Raw genomic sequence first — 23,013 nt, 5'->3', positions numbered from 1 at the left:
GACGTGCCAGTAGTAAAAGAGGGCCTAAGCACAGAGCTCACAATTTACAAATGGGGTGGAAATGTGTCAGGAACGTGCCCTGCCTCAACATGCGTTAATATAGAAAGACGGAACCAGCAGTTTTATAGTGCCTTTCATGACCTCAGGACACCCCAAAGCGGTTCATAGCTAAATTTTTGAAGTGTAATCACTGTTGTAAGGTAGGGAATTCATAACATATAAAGATGAGGAAATTTGGAACTGGAGCAACTTAAAGTTGCTATATGTACTGCAGGGAAGAATATATTCAAATAAATTGCAGTGCACTGAAACTAAGTGCTCACCTTGCAGGGAACATTTATAGCAGCAGTGATGTTCGTCCCATTGTTTCTCAGACTAAACACACAGAAAATATTGAATTATAATTGTTGTATACATATCGTTTAAATATCAATTGTTACACAAGTTATACCAGTGTTGATTGTGATACGTGTGCAAATTACACAGACAATCCAACTACAGATAATGGTTACAAATAAATTCTAGTTACATTTACCAGCGTGCCATTGAGATGAATAATCATATATTTTTCAAACATATTTGCTTTGAAGGTAGTTACAGGAATATTTGCTTCAGGTACATCAATGCATAGTAGTATATAGCAGGGTTATGGGAACAGGGTGGGTAATTATGATTAGAACTATTTGCCCGTGTGGAGGGTAAATGCCGGCACAGACTGGTTGGGCCAAATGGCTATACATTTCACAGCACTGTGTCTCTTTCACTGGGATTCTGCTGTACAATCTACATGAAATTATGATTACATTTTAGAATTCTATTTCAATGTTATCTTTCTTTCGACATTATATGGTCAATAACTTCTAACGTGTATTTTTAGTCAATTCTGCACACAGAGAGCAATGCTGCGGAATGAAATACTTTTCTGCCAGTGTCAGCTGTAATTACTCCCAGCTCAGGATGGCAGAGGATCATTGTAGAATAAAGCTCTGTCTCTTTAATCACGTCAAAGTATCTTTGCCCTAATTTCAGAATTGCACTTTACTACAACAATGTGCTGATTTGTGGAACATTGTGGTTAGTTTCGTATTGTGGACCCATATGGCCAGAATTGAGATGGCTGAAATAAATTTACATGAACTGCTATAGCTGGCAGAGAGAGGAGGCTGTCATTCACTCAGAATGGGTTGGACTTAGCACGAGGCTCTCCCAGGTCAACTATAGCACATCCAGATGTAGAGTAAAGCTCTCTCTATCCTGTCCCAACGAACTGCTTTAACTCCAACTTCACAATATCCTTTATTGCATCGGAGAGAATTTTTCCAATTTGGAGTTTCTCACACTAACCTCTCCAACAAGATTGCTAATTTAGTGTCAATCTGTGCCAAATTATGGATAGTTTTGTACTGTGGACCCAAACTCATGAGAAACTGTATTGAAACTGGCCAACCTTATATTGTGTAAAACCCTTATAGCAAGCAGAAGAAGGCGACATTTATTCCACCAGTCTGGGCTGAATTAAAAGCCTGGTCACAGCATGATGATTCATTGCACCATCCAGATCTTGAAAGCATAATGTGTTAACCCACTGTGCCACCCAATCCTCAATGTTAAGAATGATTTTTAAACGTTCTCTTCATGAAGGATAGAGTATTTTCCTACTAATTCAGATCTGTTTTCTTTTTTTACTGTTCTTCTAAGCATACCATCCATTGGTCAATTAATTACACACATAAGAATTATAGAAAAACAAATGAATACTTCAGTGTTATAATGCATCATGACAAAGGAAATCTACTAAAAACAAAGTACAGTACTGTACAAACCTCGGCACAGATTGGCTGAGATGAACATATTATTTTTGTCTCTACTACCACACCTTCTACACATCTGTAGTGAATACATGTATTATTGGGATGAGACCATTGTTCTCCTTCCTGGAAAAGAAAAGTAGAAATATTAACATAAAAGTGATTATAAAATAAAGAAGTTAGGAGCTACTCCCTAGATGGTTCAGCTGGTTATGGCAGTAAGTAGTCGAGTCATGCAGTCTAGGAAGGTCCAGTGTCTGTCGAGATAGCTGACCTCAGCTTGCGTAAATGTTGGATCATTACAATTGGCCTCAATGGCCCTGGGTTGGGAAGGGCAAAATCAGCTAAGATTCATAGCCACCCCTGCTGGACTGATGTGTGTGAATGTCAGGTGAGCTCTGATATCTCAGATGTAATTCCCCACACCCTCTCTGTTGACTACCTTGCAAACACTCAGTGTCAAGGCTCACACATGAATAATGGTGACTCCGAGGAGGTGCTGGAGGAAGGTCACTGGCTGTAAAATAATGCCCCAGCATAAATGAGTCCATTCTGAAAAGTTGACAGAAAGAGGAAGAAAAGAATTGCAGCATTTATTATACCCAATAAAAATTTCTAAAAAATGAATTAGTCATATGGATTTCTGATTTAATACGTGCTGAAAAATGACAGCACGCTCCAAAAATAATTCTCCTTTCTCTCCTGAAGGGCCCATTGCCATGGGAACAAGCTGGTTTGAATAGGCATGTATCGTCTGTGCCTCACCTGTCCGAAAGGTCACCAGCGGCACTGGTTCCAGAGTACTTGTGGAAGTGACCGTTCTTTATGCATGAGACAGGGCAGTGAGTGTCAGCAGGCCATTCACCGGTAGGACACCACTATAACCAAGTCTGAACCTGTCCTCCACGGATTTCCACCATGTGCACAGTCCAGAAGAAATCACTGGCTAACAACCGACAATGCGAAGCCTGCTTTATTTATTTTCCCCTTGTTTGTGCTAAGATCAGCTAACACAGCACAAGCCAGGGATTCAACCATGGAGTTTCTAGTTCTGTATGTCTCTGTGGTTAATCTAGGCTGAAGGGATTTACACAATGACGACCGCAGTTAAAACATTGACACTGATGCATTGCTTGAGGCAGCAACAGCAAGTACATAATGAGGTTATGCTGGGAAAACCTTTAGCAGATACACAGTGCTGAGTTCCTGTATGAATAACTAACTGAGAAGTAAAGGCAGTTTTGAGACTGATACCAAAAATGAGAAACCAAAGGCAAGTGAAGAAAGATGCAATATGTGATGATATAGGAAAGACAATGGAAGGAAAGGATGGATCTAGGCAAACTTTTGTAATAGGGACTCAATTGTGAGATATATATATATATAGCTTCAAAATGGAAATGAGTTAGACACTAGACAGAGTAACGTCCAAGGAGCACAAGATGGCCCCTGGGAGGGTGGGAGGTGGGTGGAGTTTCACACCGTTTGATTTTAGTGTATTCTGGAATCAGATTGAGAGCTGATCGCTGAGTTAAATTCTCACCTTTGTGTCGACACACAGCTGAAACTGCATTGCATCAATACAAAAGTGACATTATAACTACAACCTAATAAAATAAGAAAGGCGTTGATAGCGTAGATAGGGAGAAACTGTTTCCACTGGCAGGAAGGTCAGTAACCAGGGGACACAGATTTGAGATAATTGGCAATAGAACCAGGGGGGAAATGAGAATTATTTTATGCAGCAAATTGTTATGATCTGAATATATTACCTGAAAGGGTGGTGGAAGCAGATTCAATAATAACTTTCAAAAGGGAATTGACTATGTACTTGAAAAAGGAAAAATTTGCAGGGCTAGGGGAAAAAGCAGGAGAGTGGGGCTAATTGGATAGCTCTCTCAGAGACAATACAGTCATGATGGGCCAAATGGCCTCCTTCTGTGCTCTAAGATTCTAAGCCTTATTGTACACTTGTAATAGTGCAGTTTTACCATATTACCATGTAACACCACACTTTCATTGTTGAGGCTTTAAAAATATAATGGCCCAGAAATTCGGGTCTCCACGGGTGAGTACGCACGGGGTACTCACCCGTAAGCCCAATGGAAGTGCTGGTTTCCTGCATGCACTGCGCATGCGCGGGAAACCGGCACTTCCGATCCCCTAAAAGTAGGGGTTCAGAGGTCGAATGCGTGCGCGGGGGAGGCTGCGCGTGTGCATCGAACTTTGTTTTTTTTTGCAGGTTTCCCGGGAAGGTAAGTCTCCAGAAGTTAGACATTTAAAAAGCAGGCGCAAGGCCTGCGTTTTACAAGGTAAGTGGTGAATTAATTAAAATTAAAAAAAAATTTCCACAGGTTTATTATTTTTAAATACTTTAAAGGTAAGTTTATTTTTAGCCCCGTTAGAAAATAAATTTATTTTTTTCAAAAATTTAAATTATTGTTTAAAATAGTTATTTCATGTAATTTATAGTTTATTTTAAAAATGTGATGTTTTTAAAAAATTTATTTGAAGATTTAGTGATGTTTTGTAAGAAGAAGGGGCCCGTAGTATTTCTAAGTTTGACAGCACTTCCTGTCAGACTTATGAATGGAGCATTCCCTGCTCCAATTGGCTCTCCATGGCCCAAGTGATCCCAGGGGACGCATTGAACTAACTGCGCCCCTGGGATACGCAAGGACTGCGCGCCGGCAGCTGGAGCAGGCCCAGGATCGGAATTCCACGGGGGCCCACAGCTCAACGGCCGACACGCTAGGTAAGTGCAGATCGGGGACTTGCACCCGCGGAAAGCCCCCAACCCGAATTTCTGGGCCATTATGGCCCCAGAACAATAAAATCCAGAAAAATGATTCAAGAGCTTAATGAATTGCAACTATCTTAATAAGAATGCTCCATTCTCTTGTGAAATTCTGGCTTGATGTTAGCAGTTTATTGTTATCGCAAGAGATAAGTTTACTTAAGAATATAGATATCAGTAAAGCAATAAAGATTTTTCAAGCACTCACATGTCTTAATCTTCCTGAATTGTCTTTGCATCCTGTGGAAAAGAGAGGTGTCATATTATTAAATGATATTGCTGCCTCTGCCAGTGGTGGCAATAGTGCAAAATGTTTATTAATATTTTAATTGTAATTTACAAATATTTGTATATTTTCATAGAAATATAGCAACTCACTGGTACATGAAGGAACACATTGGGACCCATCTTCAGATAGCATCATTTCATTTGGACAAAAGCAGCCTTCGACAGGTTTACTAAATTTCTCCCTGGGCACCATCATACTGAAAATAAAGATAGTAGTTATTTGTTACGTTTATTCAATATTATAGTAATGAAGGGCATGGTAATGATTATTTAAAAGAAAAACATTTATCAAAACTATTATTTCAAAATATTATAGACATTTGGATAATACAAAATATACCACAAAATACTTACTTGTGTTGACAATAATTGTGATTATATCTGGAACAGGCTTTGTAGATGAAACCTTTTGGACAGGTGTAGTCTTAAAATAAAAAAAAATATTAGGCATAGAGACATTCAAAATATCCACAATATTAAAATCTTCAGAGGCAGTCAGGCTGGTTCAATAAAAGTTCTATCTGGAATAAGTTTACTGTGATCAAAGCACATAACTGTCCCAATTTAAAAACACATTGGTCGCGATTTCCACTACCTGGGCGGGCGAGGTTGGTGGCGGGTCGCGGCCTCACTGCTGGCTCCATCCTGGCCTCCGACATGAGTTTCCCCTGATTGGGCTTGTTAAGCCCGCCCAGCACGTTTCCCGGCCAAATGAAGGAAGCGGGACTGATGACGTCATTTGATGACGGGTCATCAGCCGGTTTCCATAAAGGGACCATGCACAAATTAACTTTGACATTTGTGCTGTCAGTGCTCTACAGCATTGAGCTGCTGCAAACACTGACAAGCACTGCAAAAATGTGCACGGCTACCCCCTGGCACTCCCATGACCCCTCCATATGCTTATGGAGGGAGTCACAGTACACAGGGAGGTTCTATTCCCTTTCATTGGGTGGTAGAGACCTTCTCGGGACACCAACGCAGCCTGGTTGCATATTGCACAGGAGGACACAAGCAGGGATGTCGTCAGGAGGACCAGGCTGCAGTGGCGCAAACCTTTCAATTATCTCACTAAATCACGAAACTTTACTGCAAAGCCACACTCAACCTCATCCTGCGGTGCCACTCATCACATCCCCATCACTCTGCCTTTCCTACCCTACTCCTGCACATTCTTACTCACACCAACTTGCCTTGGGCCTCCACCCATCCCTCTCTATCTACATTATCACTTCCCCATCTCACTAGCACCCCTCACACTCACCCCATCCTAGTCCAATCATACCAGTTAACAACACACAAGGGTAGGCACTTGTGTGTTTTAGCCAATGTTCATGAGAAGTTTCTGTTACTGTGCTGTCAAACATTGGAATCTTTATTTTCAACACTTTACGTTCTTGGACAGATTTGTGTGCACCTTTAGAAGTGGCTTAGTGAGTTGCAGTGAATGGTGAGACATAATGGTACCCCCACAATGCTGAGGAGTGTGAAAGGAATGACTTGGATATTGTAGGGATGCTATGGGTGTTGGTGTTGGTATGGGGTGGTGCCAACCTGGTGCATCATGTGGCAGCCAGGGTGTGCAGCGTCAAGTGAAGTAAATCTTGCCATGGTGAGGCCATCCCTGGCATTCTTGGCAGCAATGTGGTCCGGTGCTGATGCCCTGTGTCCTATGCAGCATCAGGTGATTGTGGAGAAGGTTGGTGTGGTTGTTGGTGTTGCTGGTGAGCCTGGTAATGCTGCTGTTGTGGCTGATCATGGTCAGATTCTGAAGACCAAGGTGAGAGAGTATAAACTGTACCCATGCTGATGGAATAGATGGCAGGCCCAGCCGCTAAATTCGGTTTACCGCCCTAGTGAGGAAGCAGAGCACTATTTCAAGCGCTCCACTTCCTTTCGGGGCGGTGTCAGAGGCGCAAAGCGCGGTAGAGCCAGAGTGCTACATGCCCACTCCGCGTAGCGTTGACACGTTTCAGCACCCCTACACTTCTGTTAAAGAGCTCTGCAGGGCCTCCGATGGTCCACACTAACTCACCAGGGGAGCCCCCGCCCAGGTGATAAGCCCTTTGTGCCCCATTAGCCCCCACCTCCCCCGGAGGCGCTAACAGCAGGTGCAAAGGAGCCGAATTTCGCGGCCTGTATGTACAAAACTATGGCCTAGAAATTCGTTACCTGAGCGCCGGCCATTAATGCTGGTTTGCTGGAAAAAAATGGCCGCTGCCTCGCTTCCGGATGCCTCCGGCGCGGGACACAGCAGCCGCCATGACAGCGCTGGCTGCTGAAATGCAAATGAGCAGATCGTGACGTCAATGGTTGTGAATCGCCTGACTTGATGCCACGTCTGCAAACTTGGACGTTCTCGCTCTGTTTAATGCTCAGTCCTAAGCACGCACAGAAAGGCGTGCATGAAGCAGCCCTGCAGAGATGCTGTCAGCGCTTCTTAAATGGACACACACATCTTTCAGGTAACTTTGCTTTTGAGCTTTTGGACTTTAAAAAAAATATTTTATTGAAGTAGTGGCCTGGTGCAATAGATGCTAAAAGATTACAAAGTGTGCGGGGAGTGCTGGTGGATGCTTACAAGGCTTCGGATGGTAAAGAAAGGCCTCTGAGAAGACAAAAAATACTGGAAATATTCAACAGGTCAGGCAGCATTCGTGGAGAAAGAAACAGAGTTAATGTCTCAGGTCGAGATGCTGCCTGACCTGCTGAGTATTTAAAGCATATTTTGCTTTTATTTCAGATTTCCAGCATTCACTTGCAGAGAGAAGAGGAAGACGCAGAAGAGGAGGAAGTGGAAGGAAGGATGCAACCCAGACAGCCCCTTTCTGGTCGGGATATCCAGGATGGAATTATCCGCCTGTGGTACCAGTGACCACAACCCCAATTCCCCTTTCAACATTAGTCCCACACCTTACCTTCCCTCTGTTACTGACCATCACAGCGTCCTCTTGGCTACAATGCTGAAATAAAAGCCACCACAAAGCAAACTTTCCGATCCAACTTTATACATCTATCCATCCAATATGACATCAAGAAATCAACTCATCACCCTTATGCATTCCCTTAGTGACTGTCTTGCATCTGCCTTTGCCTATTCTAGTGCTGTTATGCAGTGCTACCCCACTGGCTGCAGCATGGCTGATGGAAGGCTGCTGACTTTCATTGGGGGGCACTGCAGATGGCCTTGCAGGGCAACCTTGAGGAGCTCATGGCTGGGAGTGTGAAATCGAGAGATGCTGTTTCTTCTTCTTCTTCACGCTCCTCTCCCTCTTCTTGGTCAACCACTGGCTGGGCAGGCTGGATTTCTTGGGTGTGTGAAATGAGGCAGGCACAAGGGTAGAGTTGTGGTGAGGGGAGGACTGGAAAGCAAGAACTGCATGCTTACGCCATGTACACCTTGTAAATCAGAAGATATTGTGGGATGAGGGGAAAGTGGGATGTGAGAAGGAGGATAAGGTACGAGGATACCGGCATCTTGTATTCTTTCAGCCACACCACTGGCCAAGGCCTCAGCCATGCCCTGCCAAGGATGGGAGGTGTGCCTCGTGTTTGGTACAAATTGTTGGTAGGTGAGTGATAAGGTGGGGGGGGGGGTGGGGTGGGGGCTGGTGGTGGTGGGGTTCATGCATTGAGCAGTGTGTGAGGCTCATGATGTAGTTGGTAGGAGAGGGCTTTTGAAGCTGCAGTGACTTTGGCCACTGGTCTGAGTTCATGAAGCTTCATTGGGCACTGGAGCGAGGTCATGGAGGCGACACTGCTGGCAGTAAGGGCCTTGGTGATCTGGTCCCACATCATTCTTTCTGGAGGGCCTCCTGGCCCCTGTGGGTAGAGGACCTCTCTTGCAGTGTTGACCCCGGCACAAAGCTGGAGTGCTGCGTGCGAGACCCTGGGTGCCCCTTCCCTGGCTTGTTGAGCCATTTGTGATAGTGCTGAAGCACCTTTACCATTTTTTTTTCATGCATAAGGCAGTTCAGCTTTAAGAGCTGAAGACTGCCATTTTGGAATTCTTTTTAATTTTTTTCACAAGGCAGCTGAGCTCTAAGGGCTAATGACTGCATATTTTTTAATGATTTTTATTTTTTTCATTTTAGAAGGCAGTTCCCCTTTAAGGGATCGACACTGCTTTCTAAAATGACAAGCTAGCTTTAAGATAACTCTGCTCTTGCTCCAAGGACACTACGGCCACGCTACATTGGGCCTCCTGCTGAAACTGCCACCAGAAAAAGTGTGTTACACTACAGGTTTTGCGTTGCACTAATTTAAATTAGCAGGCAGCACCAAAATACCGGTGATGCCTGTGCTATTATTGCGGGCGGCTGTTAACTTCGGCCCGTGGTGGCACTGGCATGTTTCTGACCTTCTTAAATTTCTACACCTATACTTTTTTTAATCCTTAAAAATCATCCTATAGTTTCACAACACTCACTGCATAATCCATTTGTAGAGTTTCTCCAATCAGTACATGACCCTGCTGCATTACATGCCATGGCAGCAGCTTCCAGGCTGGAACAGTCCATTGCTGCAGACTTCTTCCCACAGTGGTCATAACGACACGCCTCGTGGTAATGTTTAAGTTCCATCTTGTTTCTGCATATGTAGAATGAACTGCAGAATGGGAATGTAAAACAGTTTAAATACTAGTAACATAACAAAAAGCCAAAATGATTTCCCTTCTAAGAAAACTTCAAAGTTTTACAATGACCATAAAATTACAACGTGAGGAGCATAAGAAATTCCTTTCTCTGCTATTTTGACAGGCATTAGACTATATTTAAAAGGATTAATGCCCGTGTTAAAATAGACGAGGGAAGAATTCTAAGAAATCATATCCTATGATGTAATTTCACAACCATTGTCTCATATCTAATATCATGAAGTTAGTATAATTTTTTATGTATACTAAAAATATTAAGCAATATTGGTGTAAGAGAATTATCAAGAAACCATCTACAATAATGCTTTGATAAGTTTCTTCCATCTCCCACTGGGAGTGCTGCCCATGATTTTCCATCCACTAATTTTAATGGGCCGGATATTCCGATCCCTATGGATGGGTGCGCGCTGTGTACCCACCCGTAGGACATCGGAAATGCCGGTTTCAGGCATGCACTGCGCATGCGCTGAAAACTGGCATTTCCGATCTGTCAAGAATGCTCTTGACAGATCCTCCGGCTGCCCTGGAGAAGGGCCTCTGCGGGCGGATAGTTCTGCTTTTTGGAGACCCTCCGCCCACAGAAAACCCTTACAATTCTTGCGCCTGGTAAAAGCAGGAGTAAGGCCTGCTTTTACCAGGATTAGAGTTGAAAAAAGTTTTTTAAAAATGTTTTCACTGATTTATCATTTAAAAATACTTTTAAAAAAGTTATGTTTATTTTTAGCCCCGTAAAAAACTTTAATTATTTTTTTCAAAAATTTAAATTTTTGTTTAAAATTGTTAATTTATCATAATTTCAAGTCATTTTAAAAATGTGATTAAAAAAAAAAATTATTTAAAGTTTTACTATGTTTTGGGGGTGATCTCCATTCATATATTTGACAGGTCTTCTTGTCAAGTGTATGAAGGGAGATTCCCTTCTGTGATTGTCTCCCCATGGCCCATGTGATCCCAGGGATGCTGCGAACTACTCTGGGATACGTGGGCCCTGCGCACCGACAGTTTGGAGAGGCCCCGCATCGGAATTGTGCGCGTCCCGGGTGCCCTCAGGTAAGGGCGCAGATTTTTCCAGTTCGCAGTCCTCCACCCGCGACAGGCCTGCAATCGGAATATCTGGGCCAATGAAAATAATGGGGATTGACCCATAATCTCCAGATATGCACAACCAGCAGATGAGGTTCCATGCTGGGAGCACATTTCAGAAAATTGGCACTTCTTTCTTGAGACCACATTACTCAACTAGTAAGGTTGGCCCTTCAGGTATATTGTCACTTTTAATACTTCTTGTACATCTACTATATATAACGTGCAGATGATAATGGGCCAATTAATAGTACTCGAAGTTTTAAGAATAATAACATAAATGAAACTCAGATATAGTTCAGAGTTAAGCGATATCCTTTTAGATGGTGGCAAAAATATGTAACATGTATTTAAATGCTTCTTAGCTAGAACCTATAACTAATATGTAGAAAATCTAAGCACTGGCTTTAATTTTTTTAATGTATGTTCAGCAATCTTACATTGGCACAAAAAACAAATTATTTGAGCAATGGCGGCAGTGAATTATTCCAATTTGATTCCCACGCTCTTTCCTTGTATCTTTTAAGAATATTTCTCTTCAAGTGTTTATCTAATTCCCTCCAATGCCCTGACCTAATTGTGTCTTCCTATAGGCTCTTGTTGCCATGCAACCCGAATTTGATGATATCAGCATATTTTGGCATAAGTCCCTCTATGCCCATTTGCAAATGATTTATGTAGATGGAGAATGTGAGGTAAGCTATTCTTTTATAGATAACTTTTAAATATACAGTACTTCTATCACTATGTGAGCTGTGTTAGTCTAAACTATATCTCTTGGAAGTTCTAAACTGACTTAAAATTTCCAACAGATACAGCTTCTTGAATATCTCTAAAAGCATTTATTGGGATTTTCTGGACATTAATAACTTTTGACCATATCAGAAAATCGCTGCCCGTCTTATACGCAGTTGAACAAATCACTCAGTCGATGTTTGTTCAAAAGTATCGTGGCTCCTTCAACCAACCTTTGCAAGACAACCGACAAATAAACTGAGTTAAGATTGGGACAAGATTTTGACTATAGCTAGTTTTTCTTTCACATGCCTTCTGACTGGTGCTGGTGATTGAATTAAAGAAACTACTCAACAAAACTACAACAGGACAGAGCTGCTTTGTTTTTGTCACTGTTGGCAACAGCAAATACAATTTCCATAAAGGAGCCACAAATGAGCTTTAAACTGAAGCGTATCAGTGATGCTGCTAAGCTCTTTCAATTCTCTGCCACCTTTTCACCAGTGCCAAGCAACTTTGGATGCTTTTCTTATATGGATGAGAAGAGGAAATAACGCAAATAGGCCGCAAATGGAAAATGGGATGGCTGACATCATTTTTGTCTCATTTGCACAGAACCACTCAAAAATGGGCAGGTGTTTCTGTGGCCATCAGAAATTTGGGGCAGGTGGAAAAGTGGACAGTTATCCAGCACAATGGAATTTTATCACATTTTCTCAACTAATTAGAAAATACATACTTTTTAATCTAAAGCATGAAAAAAGTATAACATTCTTGCTGACTTTATAACTATATATTTTTTTTAATTATGTGAAATAAAAGTGTAGATAGACTTTGCTATTTATTTTCAAAGAAATGACACAAAAAGTACATACTCTCCCAATATGGCATCACACAGAGTTTTCCCAAATTCACATGGTGGAACGGTAGGAGGCACAGCACAAGGCACATTTGTAGGAGCTGCTTTACAATGCGGCTTATTAGGGTCGTCAACCTTCCAGTCAAGTGCAGTTTTGTGACAACAGTCAGAAGGCTCTATTTGTCCATTCCTTCTTACACATTCATCCTTTATATTTCTAGAACAAGAACCTATGAAACGGAAATATTTTGTGACAGTGAACAAAATCTATTACTCTAATAGTACAAAATTCATGTTTTAAATCTTAATTGTCTTTTCCAAAGGCTTTAACAGGCTAAACTCCACGTACTCAAGAACTTAAGGCTACAATGATACAAGCAAGGGAGAAGGATTTGGAAACACACTGGAAGCGGACAAGTGGTTCCACAGCATGAAGAAAACAAGTTGCCCCATGTTAATGCTCATCTATGTGTGTCATAAATGTAATAGCTAGAGAAAATTTCAGAGTTAAATCTACAGATTCTTGGAGGTTTACAGCACAAAAGGGGGTCATGCAGCTACTGTGTCTGTACCAGCCATTTGCTAGAGCAATCCAGAAATGAATTGCACTGCCACGTGCTCTTTCCAAATTGTAACCCATTAAATTAGTACAGTAGATAATGTAGCTTACACTATCATATCATCATTTATTAACAATAACATATCTCATACCACATTGTCCTTGGGTATTATCTAGGAAGTACTGTTCTGGCACTTGGATCTTGAAGTTGTTTCGGAAACCAATAATGGTGGTTCGAATGTCAGGAATAAAAATGTATACACTGACACCCACTTTTGAAATGTTAAATCCCTCTGCATCATATGGAAAGCTCACAGCTACTCCATTGACTGTTACCTGTAAGAGAATTGATAGAAAACACGTTAAACATCATTTGCGAACTCCATCCTTGAGGAATTTATTACCAAATCGTGTCACGGGAATGATAATAATTAGATCTTTCCAGCCAGTGATCAACAACATTTTTGAAGAATGTGATATTGCCCCAATTTTAACTGGGGACTAGTTTTTGTTGAGTGAGTTTTGGAGCTAGTTCAAATTTCACCCGCTGCAGCAAAAATAAAGGTCCTGCATATTTTAATCCCCGGGCCGGATTTAAAAGCTGCCGGCGGACTCTCACACTATCAGGACCCGACATGCCTACACTAAAAAGGACCCTGCTGGCTTTGGGCGGGCGTCCTTGCCACTTGCTGAGTGGAGCATGTGAAGAGTGTGGCAGGTTAGCTCCCAGTGGTTCCAGGGCGGGTAAGTGACCAGGGGAATTTTAATTACCCCCCGCCCACCCTGATTTCTGCTGGGCAGGTAGGCTTAAAATCACCCCCACATGTTACTTTTTTAAAATCTTATTTGTAATTTTTTTCTACTATTCCTGTGCTCTTATTTCTCATTTAAACTCGGACACCTCTGGGAAAGATGTCAGTTAGAGCACAAAATGTATGGACTCCATCCAGAACGTGGAACATGTCAGGCAGTCTGTCCCTTCCTGCAAACTTATACAACAAGTTCCCTCTCACAAATCTCAACACATCCCTACAGAGGGATGAGTTAATGCCAATGAGAACACACCACTAGTCCCCAGCTGTACAAGAAAAGTGAAAGCCAACCCAGAAACACCCTTGGAGGAGTTGGAATAGACCCTATGCTGGCAGCCATGTCAACCTTGGACCTGAAGTGTGTTAAATCACTGTACATATGAGACTATCAAAGCATCCTCCTGTAAGTGCTGGGTTGTGAGTATGCATCAATACTCGATCAGTGTGAAAACCAGTGTACAATTTTCCCATTGTTAAAAAAAATGGTGAAAATTTCTTCTTGCATAATTACTTTTTTAAAGTTTGCCAGTTTTCCTGCTTCAACTTGTAATCTGCTTGTTTGTGTTCAGTTTCTTGAAATAAAACGCGAGGGGGAGAAAAAGGCCAAAAACCTTAACCCCCTCCCCCCCCAAAAGATTATTGACTATGCTGGATGAAGATGCAGTATAGATAAGTGTGGATGTCATGGGGTAGATCTTCAAGCTGCCGCTCAGGCATAAAACCCGGGTTTCACGGTTAGTCGCCCATTATAGAAACCGCCTGATATTCATTATGATTGATTTCAGTCTGGCCAATCCGTAATGCCACTTCTATGCCACGTTGAAAATCTATCCCATGTTAGGATTGGCTAGACCCCATCTCTACCAATGTACCATGGACAGTAATGGTCAGCATACAATAGGAAGGATATTATTGCCCTTGTGATTTCACTTGTGAGGAAAGGCAAGTCATTTTTGTTCTTCTGTTACTAAAACTCACTATATTTCTAACTTGAATTGAAATAGAAGAGGAAAAATTATGCATAACAGGTATAGTAACCTATAGTATAAAATATACTTTAAAATATCTTTGAATTCAATAAAGTAAGGGCTGTCAGTGCTGTGAAAAGGTTCACGTCACTGACTAATAATTATGTAGTACTACTATGCATGTGTAAACAGACATTAGTACTTACCATTGCTCCATTTGCAGCTGAAAAATGTATGACATTTCCGTTGTAATTAATAATTAGCGTTTGGGAGCAGGATTCGTGTATTGGTGATAAGCAATAATATTTATCAAGTATCACAGAAAAGTTGTATTTTGGGACTATTTCTTGCACAAGAACGTGTGTACAATTTTCAAAGAAGTTATAGAAAAGCCCATCGAAGGTACGATAATGTGGATCACCCCATACTTGACATTCACCTAAAATTTAGGGAAAAAAATGCTATTTAGATTCGGATAACAAAACAGTAAGTAATCGGAATATTTTTTCCATTTGGGGTTTAATATAAGATGAATTTGAATCGATTAAAAAGGTACCTACAGTCACAGTCCCATGTTGAACAGCAGCCGCCTTCAGTTGTGACTCGGACAGGCGCTAACCCACTGTAACAAGTAGGTTTCACAGGCAGTGCACAGGCAACGTGCTCAATTTCATACGTTTGTGCTACAACACAAGTATAGGTCGCACAGTCCTCTTGCCATGTTTCATTGCACTAGGAGAGGGTGACAAACAAATGAATACATCAGCAAGCATTAAAATTAGCTTAACTGTTCCAATATGTTATTGCATATGAAAAAAACCCATCTTTCTGGTTGGCTTGGTTGAACGCATCTAACTATAACAATTCAAAGAAGCCACAGCATCACATCAGTTCGGTTTCTATGAATCGTACACACCTCTTATTATAATGTCATTCTTGGGCAGCAAGCATTGTGTTTGCTATTTTAATATTTGGGTTTTACTGAACATGTCATAGTGAAGTATAAAATGTAAAACAAAAGTGCCAGTAGACATGCACCCCTATATTGCCCTCACCCACCCAGGGACTGAGCAAGTGAGGCACGCTGGTAGTGCAACTATCAAAGCATCCTAATTTGGTAGGTTTGGTCATCAGCATAGCCCTGTTGCACACTCAGGAGCGGGCAGGGAGCGTGGGAGGGGTAGAAAAGGGAATCAAGCTGAAAGGTTTGGGCTTACACTGGGGGGTAGGCAATTTTGGGGCCAAGATCAAGGAGGGTCAGGCTGCAAAGTGGTGCGGCACATGTTTGTCTTCAATCTCCTGTCAATATATGTTTAAATGGTTTTAAGAGATGATTACATGTGTATTTGGAGAGAGTGGGCATCAAAGTGGCATTGCTTCCGCTGCTGGAAATGACATGTCAAATACAACAACAGCAACAACAACTTGCATTTATAAAGCATCTTTAATCTAGGAAAATGTTCCCAGGCTCTTCACAGGAGGAGCGTAATTAGACAAAAATTTACATTGAGCCAAAGAAGGGGTGACTGAAAGCTTGGATAAAGATGTAGGTTTTAGTGAGGGTCTTAAAGGAGGACAGTGAGGCAGCAAGCTTTATGGAGGGAATTCTAGAGTTTAGGACCTAGATGGCTAAAAGCACAGCTGCCAATGATGGGGCAAAGGGAGTGGGGGGTGTGTAAGAGCACAGAGTTGGAGGAATGCAGAGTCCTCAAGTTGGTGTAGGGCTGGAGGAGGTTTCAGTGATAGGAAGGGGCGAGCCAGTGAGGGATTAGAACACAAGGATGAGAATTTTAAAACGGAGGCGCTGGTGGACCAGGAGCCTATGTAGGTCAGCAATCACAGGGTGGTTGGGTGAGCAAGACTTGGTGCGGGTTAGGATACAGGCAGTAGAGTTCTGGATGAGTTCAATTTATGGAAGGTGGAAGATGGGAACCTGGCCAGGAGAGCGTTGGAATAGTCAAGAGGTAACAAAAGCATGGGTGAGGGCTTTGGCAGCCAAAGAGCTGGAACAGACAGGTAATGTTTCAGAGGTAGAAGTTAGCGGTCTTGGTGATGGAGGGGAAATGGGGTCGGAAGCTCATCTCAAGGTCAAATAGAACGCCGAGGGTGCAAACAGTCTGATTCAGCCTGAGACAATGACAAGGGACGAGCATGGAATGGGCATGGAAATGGCAACAAATTGAAAAATAAGGTGAATCACTTATTTTAAATATAATGTTTTGAGTATTAATTTACTGCAACGTCAAACTTACGAGTAATTAGGTGAAGCTTGATTACCTTTCTTGGTGGGTCTGAATTACAGAAACATTCTTCAGGTGTGGCAGTCATGGAGACAGTCGTAGTCTTGCTTGGAGGGGTTGTGCTTGCACTTGACAAACCTACTGAAGCAAGAAACATGCCATCAAATGACTAAAATTTGGGAAGCGGGAATCTGAAATACTGCAGCCATTCAACATATCTCGGTGCACAAATCCTTACAACAAGTGTAGAGTGCAGATGTTGATGTATACGCACAGATTGAGAGAGACAGGTAAAGAGAGTACAAGAAAGACATTTTATAGCTAAAAAATTAAACTGTTCTACCCTTAAGTCAGGGCAAGCATTTAGAGGCATCCCGTATCTGCTGCCTGCATCACTGACCCCACCAGATATCCCAGGGTCAGTTCATTTTACTATTGCTCATGGCCCAAAGGATGTTCTGCCAAGAATAGATTATTTATAATGAGGGAGGACTTCCCAGAAGAATTATTGGGGGTGGGGCGGAAGTAGACTTTGCGTTCATCTAAAGGCAGCCTGCACTTAAAAAGAGACAAGGTAACTCAGCAGGAAGTGAATGTGGTACCAGTGAATACGAGCGAACTGAGAACCGCAAACATTACTGAGAGCAGAACCGATGTGCTTTTGGGGTTAGGAGGCAAAAAGCCTGTCAACTGTGCAGCTCAATCAATTTGGTAGGATGTGATATTGGTAGGAAGCACAATGATCACAAGGAATCCCCTGCAATGTAGGAAAAAGTTCAATGATCTGACAAGGGCAACATAGGTTGGTGCTACAAGAGCTGTGTGCCAATTTGTACCACAGACACAGGGGAATGTGTGTTCAACATAGCATAAGTATTTCTACACTACCCAATAGCGTGCCGCAGTGATCAAGGAATTCACAGATGCAGTTACTCTGTCGCCAGGATACCTCCAGAATCATCACATGTACCCTCTCTCCCTCTCTCCCCCCGCAAAATCCAACACTCCATAGATACGTTCACTGAGATTCTGCCCTACCGAACCATCACATTTCTAGGCTAAAGTTTTTATGGAGCTGATTTTCCAATTTTTGTGTGAACGTCATATCTTGCTGAATAAGTCACATGAAAATGACTTAGGGGTGACCAATGTTTGCTTCAGAAGAAAACCGGTTCTCTGAAAATTGGTAGGCTTCCTCAGGAAATGAATAGTGCCTATGTTACCTCTAGAAATAAGGAAGGATATTCTAACACAGGCCACATAGAGAAGGTTTCTGAAAAGGCTGCCAATCTGATGACAAAGTGGCATAAAGGTGAAAGTGGACAAATCACTCATGTCAAACATCATACTGCTTTATAGAGATATACTTTAAAAAAATCACTTGCCGGTAGTGGAGATGGCAGTAGACCCAGTTGTGGTGCTTGTCCCTGTTGTTGCAGTTATTTCTCCTAAAGAGTAGAGAATCGTTCAAATTATAACAGTATTCCCTGAAATATACCCATTTATCTATAACTCCTCAAATAAACTGCAGGTGTTGAAAAAACTCCTGTCCTTGTTCCACAACAAGTGTGTGCTGAGGCAGAGTTTCCAGCTGCTGACTGTTCAGAAGCTGACCCTGTTGGAATTCCTGCTCTAGCATATCAACATATCGTTGGATGAGCTAGGAGCTTATTCCAAACTTCCTTAGGTTGGGAACACTTGTGTGTGTTGGGGGAAGGGGTGGGTGAGTGGGGGGCACACCCATAACAACATGAATAACCCATTCAGCCACTCAAGCCTATTCCACCAGTTAATTAGATTATGGCTGATCTGTACCTCAGCTCTATTTACCCACTTTTGCTCCATATCCCTTGATACCCTTACTCACTATGAAATTTCTACAATTCTAGAAAACTACAGGAACTCTAATACCCAACACTCAAAAGGCATCATGAGTCAAATTGTTTTCTGCTGCAATACTGGAGCTTTAACATCAGTCATGCGCTGATCTCATTAAAGTTAGGAATTACTACAAAGCATCTCTGAACATGTGGCAGCAAACATTAATGAGAAATAAAAGCAACTCAAACTTTTACTTCCTCAACTAAAATCTTTCAAATGCGCCAAAGTCAAAATCGAACACAGTTTCTATTGAAGTCAATAGAAAGAAAATTGGGCGAGGTAATAACATAGATGCATTTTAGGGGAAGCATATGAGGGTGAAGGGAATAGAGGGTTATGCTGATAGAGTTAGATGAGGGAGGATGGGAGGAGGCTCGAGTGGAGCATAACGTCAGCATGGACTGGTTGGGCCGAATGGCCTGTTTCTGTGCTGTATATTCTCTGTAATTCTAGGAGGTATATAATGTGAGATAGATCTGCAAACACCCAGTTTCCATGCCCAACAAGTTGAATTTTATCCCCATTATTTCTGCTCAAGCTGAAACTCTGATCTAGCTTTATTCAAATATTGAAACTATCGACCAGTGAGTGGGCTAAATAGCTACAAGGGTGAAGTAATGGATGTCTACTGTCTTGGTGCTGAAGTTGAAAAACAACACTTATGTTAAAAGACATGTTAAAAGACACACTAATGTACAATGAAAGAGCCAGTTGTGTTTGCTATCACTTTTGTAGTCATTCCTTCTAAAGAACAATAAAGATATTCAAAACATAACCCTTTGACTGAATTTCTAAACCACTCCTGGACAGATAGCATTAAACTATTACAAGTCTGTTCACACAAAAGTAATGATAATGAACACATTAAATTCAGATTCACAATAGCTTAACCTCTCAACCATTTTCGCCAAAAAAGGAAATGACTAAGGGTCACCAAGCATTGAGGAACGGACTTCCGTTGTGTAAAAGCAAGAAGTTGTATAAATACATTTTGTCAAAGACCCTGCCAACATATATTGAAGAAATCTATAACTTACTGGTTGTGGAACTAGTGGTGAAACCTGGTGTAGTTGGTTTCACTGTTGTAGTTGTCCCTTCTGAAGCAGAATAAAAATTAAAATATTCAAAATGAGTACATTAAATGTTGCTTTTGGAATAAGTCGTAACAAACTTTGCTCAATATTTAGGCCATTAACCACCGCACTCCAACAGGAATGGACAAATTTATGAGAATACGAAAGGAATGGACTTTTACTGCCAAGGAGCTGATGTTGAAAAGGAACACTTATATCTTAGGCCTTGCAATTATATATTGAAAGAAGCCATCACTCACCAGTTGTGTAGGAGGTGGTCGAGCCAATTGTAGTTGCTGTCTCTGTTGTAGATGATCCAACTGAAAAATATTAAACACATTGAAAACCACAAGATTCCAAATCAATTCCTAAATTACACCAGTCGTGTTTCACCGTGAGATGATGTGATTTGTGTTGGGCAAAGATATGCTAAAAATGAAATGTAGATACACATTGCACCCCCTAAAAGGAATGGGCCAATTATCTTGGAGAACAAAGTAATGGGTTTTCACTGTCAAGGAGGTAAATCTGAAAGAGCACTGTTGTGTTAAAAGGCTTGCTAATGTTTATTGAAAGAAGACATCACTCACCTGTTGTTGAACTGGCAGTAGACCCAGTTGTGGTGGTTGTCCCTGCTGTTGTAGTTGTTTCTGCTGAAGAAAAGCAAAAGCATTCACAACTATTACATCCAACTTGAACTGGGACAGCATTGAGAGAGTTTCAACATGAATCAGCAATTACTGCATAAATGAAAAGAGAGTGTGCAAAAGCGTTTTAAAACCCAACACTACCGGTGCCAAATCAGACTGTGTCCAGCCTTAATTTTAGTTGTGTCTTCCATCTGTGTCACTGACAAACTCTCCATCAAGTGAGTGACATTTGGGAAGCTCGATTTTCGGACAGTTAATCCATTCAGCATAGCTTGGTCTAAGACTGCACTGACATTTAGTATACAGAGGGTACATTGAAAACAAAAAGGTGACTTTGGCAAGAAAATAATACTATCATTCACAAAACGAGTATCACAGTTTGAGATGGAGATACAACAACATTGTGGAGTCCCACAGCAGTTCCTCTCAGTGATTCAACAGCTGAATCCTGCAGTTCCATCTGGAGCGATTCCCTGTATATCAAGATACTTGATGCAGAACTGAAGGAAGCTCATCACCGTATTACTGACTGCCCACGACAAACTCTATTGTGCTGCTACTTTCAGCATGATAATTTCAGTTGCATGATCTCATTATCCTTTTGGATCATGTTCCATTCACTAAGATAGGACAGGCTGATTTTAAAGGTTTACATTTAAGGAAGATGGGTGTTCAAATGTGCCTATTGAAACAGGTTGTAACAAGCTTTATTCAATATTTAAGCCATTAACTATTGCCCAGCAGCAGGATGGACTAATTTGTTAGAAGAGCAAAGGAATGGACTTTCACTGATAAGGAGCTGGAGTTGATAAAGAACACTTGTATCTAAGGACAGAAAACGCTGTTAAAACTCAGCAGGCCAGGGCAGCATCCGTGGAGAGAGAAATAGAGTTAACGTTTCAGGTTGATGACCTTTCGTCAGAACTGGAAAAAAGCAGGAAATGGAAAGTAGGTTTAGGGGCTGGGAAAAGGGTTTGGGGATGAAAGAACCCATCTCCATCTCTGGGGATAGGTTATTGACTAACATTCACTTCAAGCCCAGTGACTCCTACAGCTACCTGTACTACACTTCCTCCCATCCCGCCTCTTGTAAGGACTCTATTCCATTCACCCAGTTTCTCCATCTCCGCCGCATCTGCTCCGACGATGCCACCTTCCATACCAGTGCTTCCAACATGTCTTCCTTTTTCCTCAACCGAGGATTCCCCTCTAATGTGGTTGACACGGCCCTCAACCGTGTCCGTTCTATCTCCCGCACTTCTGCCCTCACACCTGCCCCTCCCTCCCGGAACCATGATAGAGTTCCCCTTGTCCTCACCATTCACCCCACCAGCCTCCACATTCAACGGATCATCCTCCGCCATTTCCGCCACCTCCAGCGGGATCGCACCACCAGCTATTCACAATATATATTAATGATCTAGACAAGGGAACTAGATGTAATATCTCCAAGTTTGCAGATGACACAAAGCTGAGTGGGCGTGTGTGCTGTGAGGAGGATGCCGAGAAATCCAAGTATGATTTGGACAGGTTGGGTGATTGGGCAGAAGCATGGCAGATGCAATATAACGTGGATAAATGCGAGGTTATCCACTTTGGTGTCAAAAACAGGAAGGCAGCTTATTATCTGAATGGCAATAGATTGGGAGAAGGGGAAGTGCAACGAGACCTGGGTGTCCTTGTGCACCAGTCGCTGAAGCTAAGCATGCAGGTGCAGCAGGCGGTTAAGAAGGCAAATCGCATGTTGGCCTTCGTAGCGAGAGGGTTTGAGTATAGGAACAAGGATGTCTTGCTGCAGTTGTACAGGGCCTTGGTGAGACCACATCTTGAGTATTGTGTGCAGTTTTGGTCGCCTTATCTGAGGAAGGATGTGCTTGCCATGGAAGGAGTGCAGCGAAGATTCACCAGGCTGATACCTGGGATGGCAGGAATGACATATGAGGAGAGATTGGGTTGACTGGGCTTATACTCGTAGGAGTTTAGAAGAATGAGAGGGGATCTCATTGAAACTTATAAAATTCTGACAGGACTGGACAGACTAGATGCAGGAAGGATGTTCCCGATGGTCGGGGAGTCCAGAACCAGGGGTCACAGTCTAAGGATAAGGGGTAAGCCATTTAGGACAGAGATAAGGAGGAATTTCTTCACTCAGAGAGTGGTGAACCTGTAGAATTCTCTACCACAGAAGGCAGTAGAGGCCAATTCATTAAATATATTCAAGAAGGAGTTGGATATATTTCTTAAGGCTAAAGGGATCATGGGATATGGGGAGAAAGCAGGGACAGGGTACTGAATTTGGATGATCAGCCATGATCTCATTGAATGGCGGAGCAGGCTTGAGGGGCCGAATGGCCTACTCCTGCTCCTATCTTCTATGTTTCTATGTTTCTATGTAAATGCATCTTCCCCTCACCTCCCCTTTCAGCATTCCGTAGGGACCGCTCCCTCCGCGACACCCTAGTCCACTCCTCTACCACCACCAGCACCCCTTCCCCTTTGCCCGGCACCTACCCGTGCAAGCGCAGAAGATGCAACACATGCCCTTATACCTCCCTGCTTCCCAGTGTCCAGGGCCCCAGACACCCCTTCCAGGTGAAACAGCG

General features: G+C 42.3%; 1 protein-coding gene across 1 annotated transcript in view; it reads right to left on the bottom strand.

Moving 5' to 3' along the window:
- Positions 1-23,013, bottom strand: part of LOC147105636 (uncharacterized) — a 308,669-nt gene that overhangs the window by 2,680 nt on the left and 282,976 nt on the right. The window contains exons 128-142 of the mRNA XM_086010932.1: positions 20,351-20,413; positions 20,021-20,080; positions 19,725-19,784; positions 18,192-18,254; positions 16,844-16,947; positions 15,127-15,298; positions 14,773-15,005; positions 12,939-13,122; positions 12,244-12,457; positions 9,323-9,501; positions 5,248-5,317; positions 4,984-5,090; positions 4,814-4,845; positions 1,824-1,934; positions 324-375 (exon numbers count right to left, since the gene is read on the bottom strand). Of these exons, the coding sequence (XP_085867058.1) occupies positions 324-375; positions 1,824-1,934; positions 4,814-4,845; positions 4,984-5,090; positions 5,248-5,317; positions 9,323-9,501; positions 12,244-12,457; positions 12,939-13,122; positions 14,773-15,005; positions 15,127-15,298; positions 16,844-16,947; positions 18,192-18,254; positions 19,725-19,784; positions 20,021-20,080; positions 20,351-20,413 (1,704 nt within the window). The remainder of the gene's footprint in view (positions 1-323; positions 376-1,823; positions 1,935-4,813; positions 4,846-4,983; positions 5,091-5,247; positions 5,318-9,322; positions 9,502-12,243; positions 12,458-12,938; positions 13,123-14,772; positions 15,006-15,126; positions 15,299-16,843; positions 16,948-18,191; positions 18,255-19,724; positions 19,785-20,020; positions 20,081-20,350; positions 20,414-23,013) is intronic.

The sequence above is a fragment of the Somniosus microcephalus genome, chromosome 17, assembly GCF_052327205.1.
Source record: "Somniosus microcephalus isolate GS21.2 chromosome 17, FLI_Smic_1.0, whole genome shotgun sequence".
NCBI classification, from domain to species: domain Eukaryota; kingdom Metazoa; phylum Chordata; class Chondrichthyes; order Squaliformes; family Somniosidae; genus Somniosus; species Somniosus microcephalus.
The sequence above is the reverse complement of the archived record's forward strand: the minus strand, read 5'-3'. Positions and strand labels throughout refer to the sequence as shown.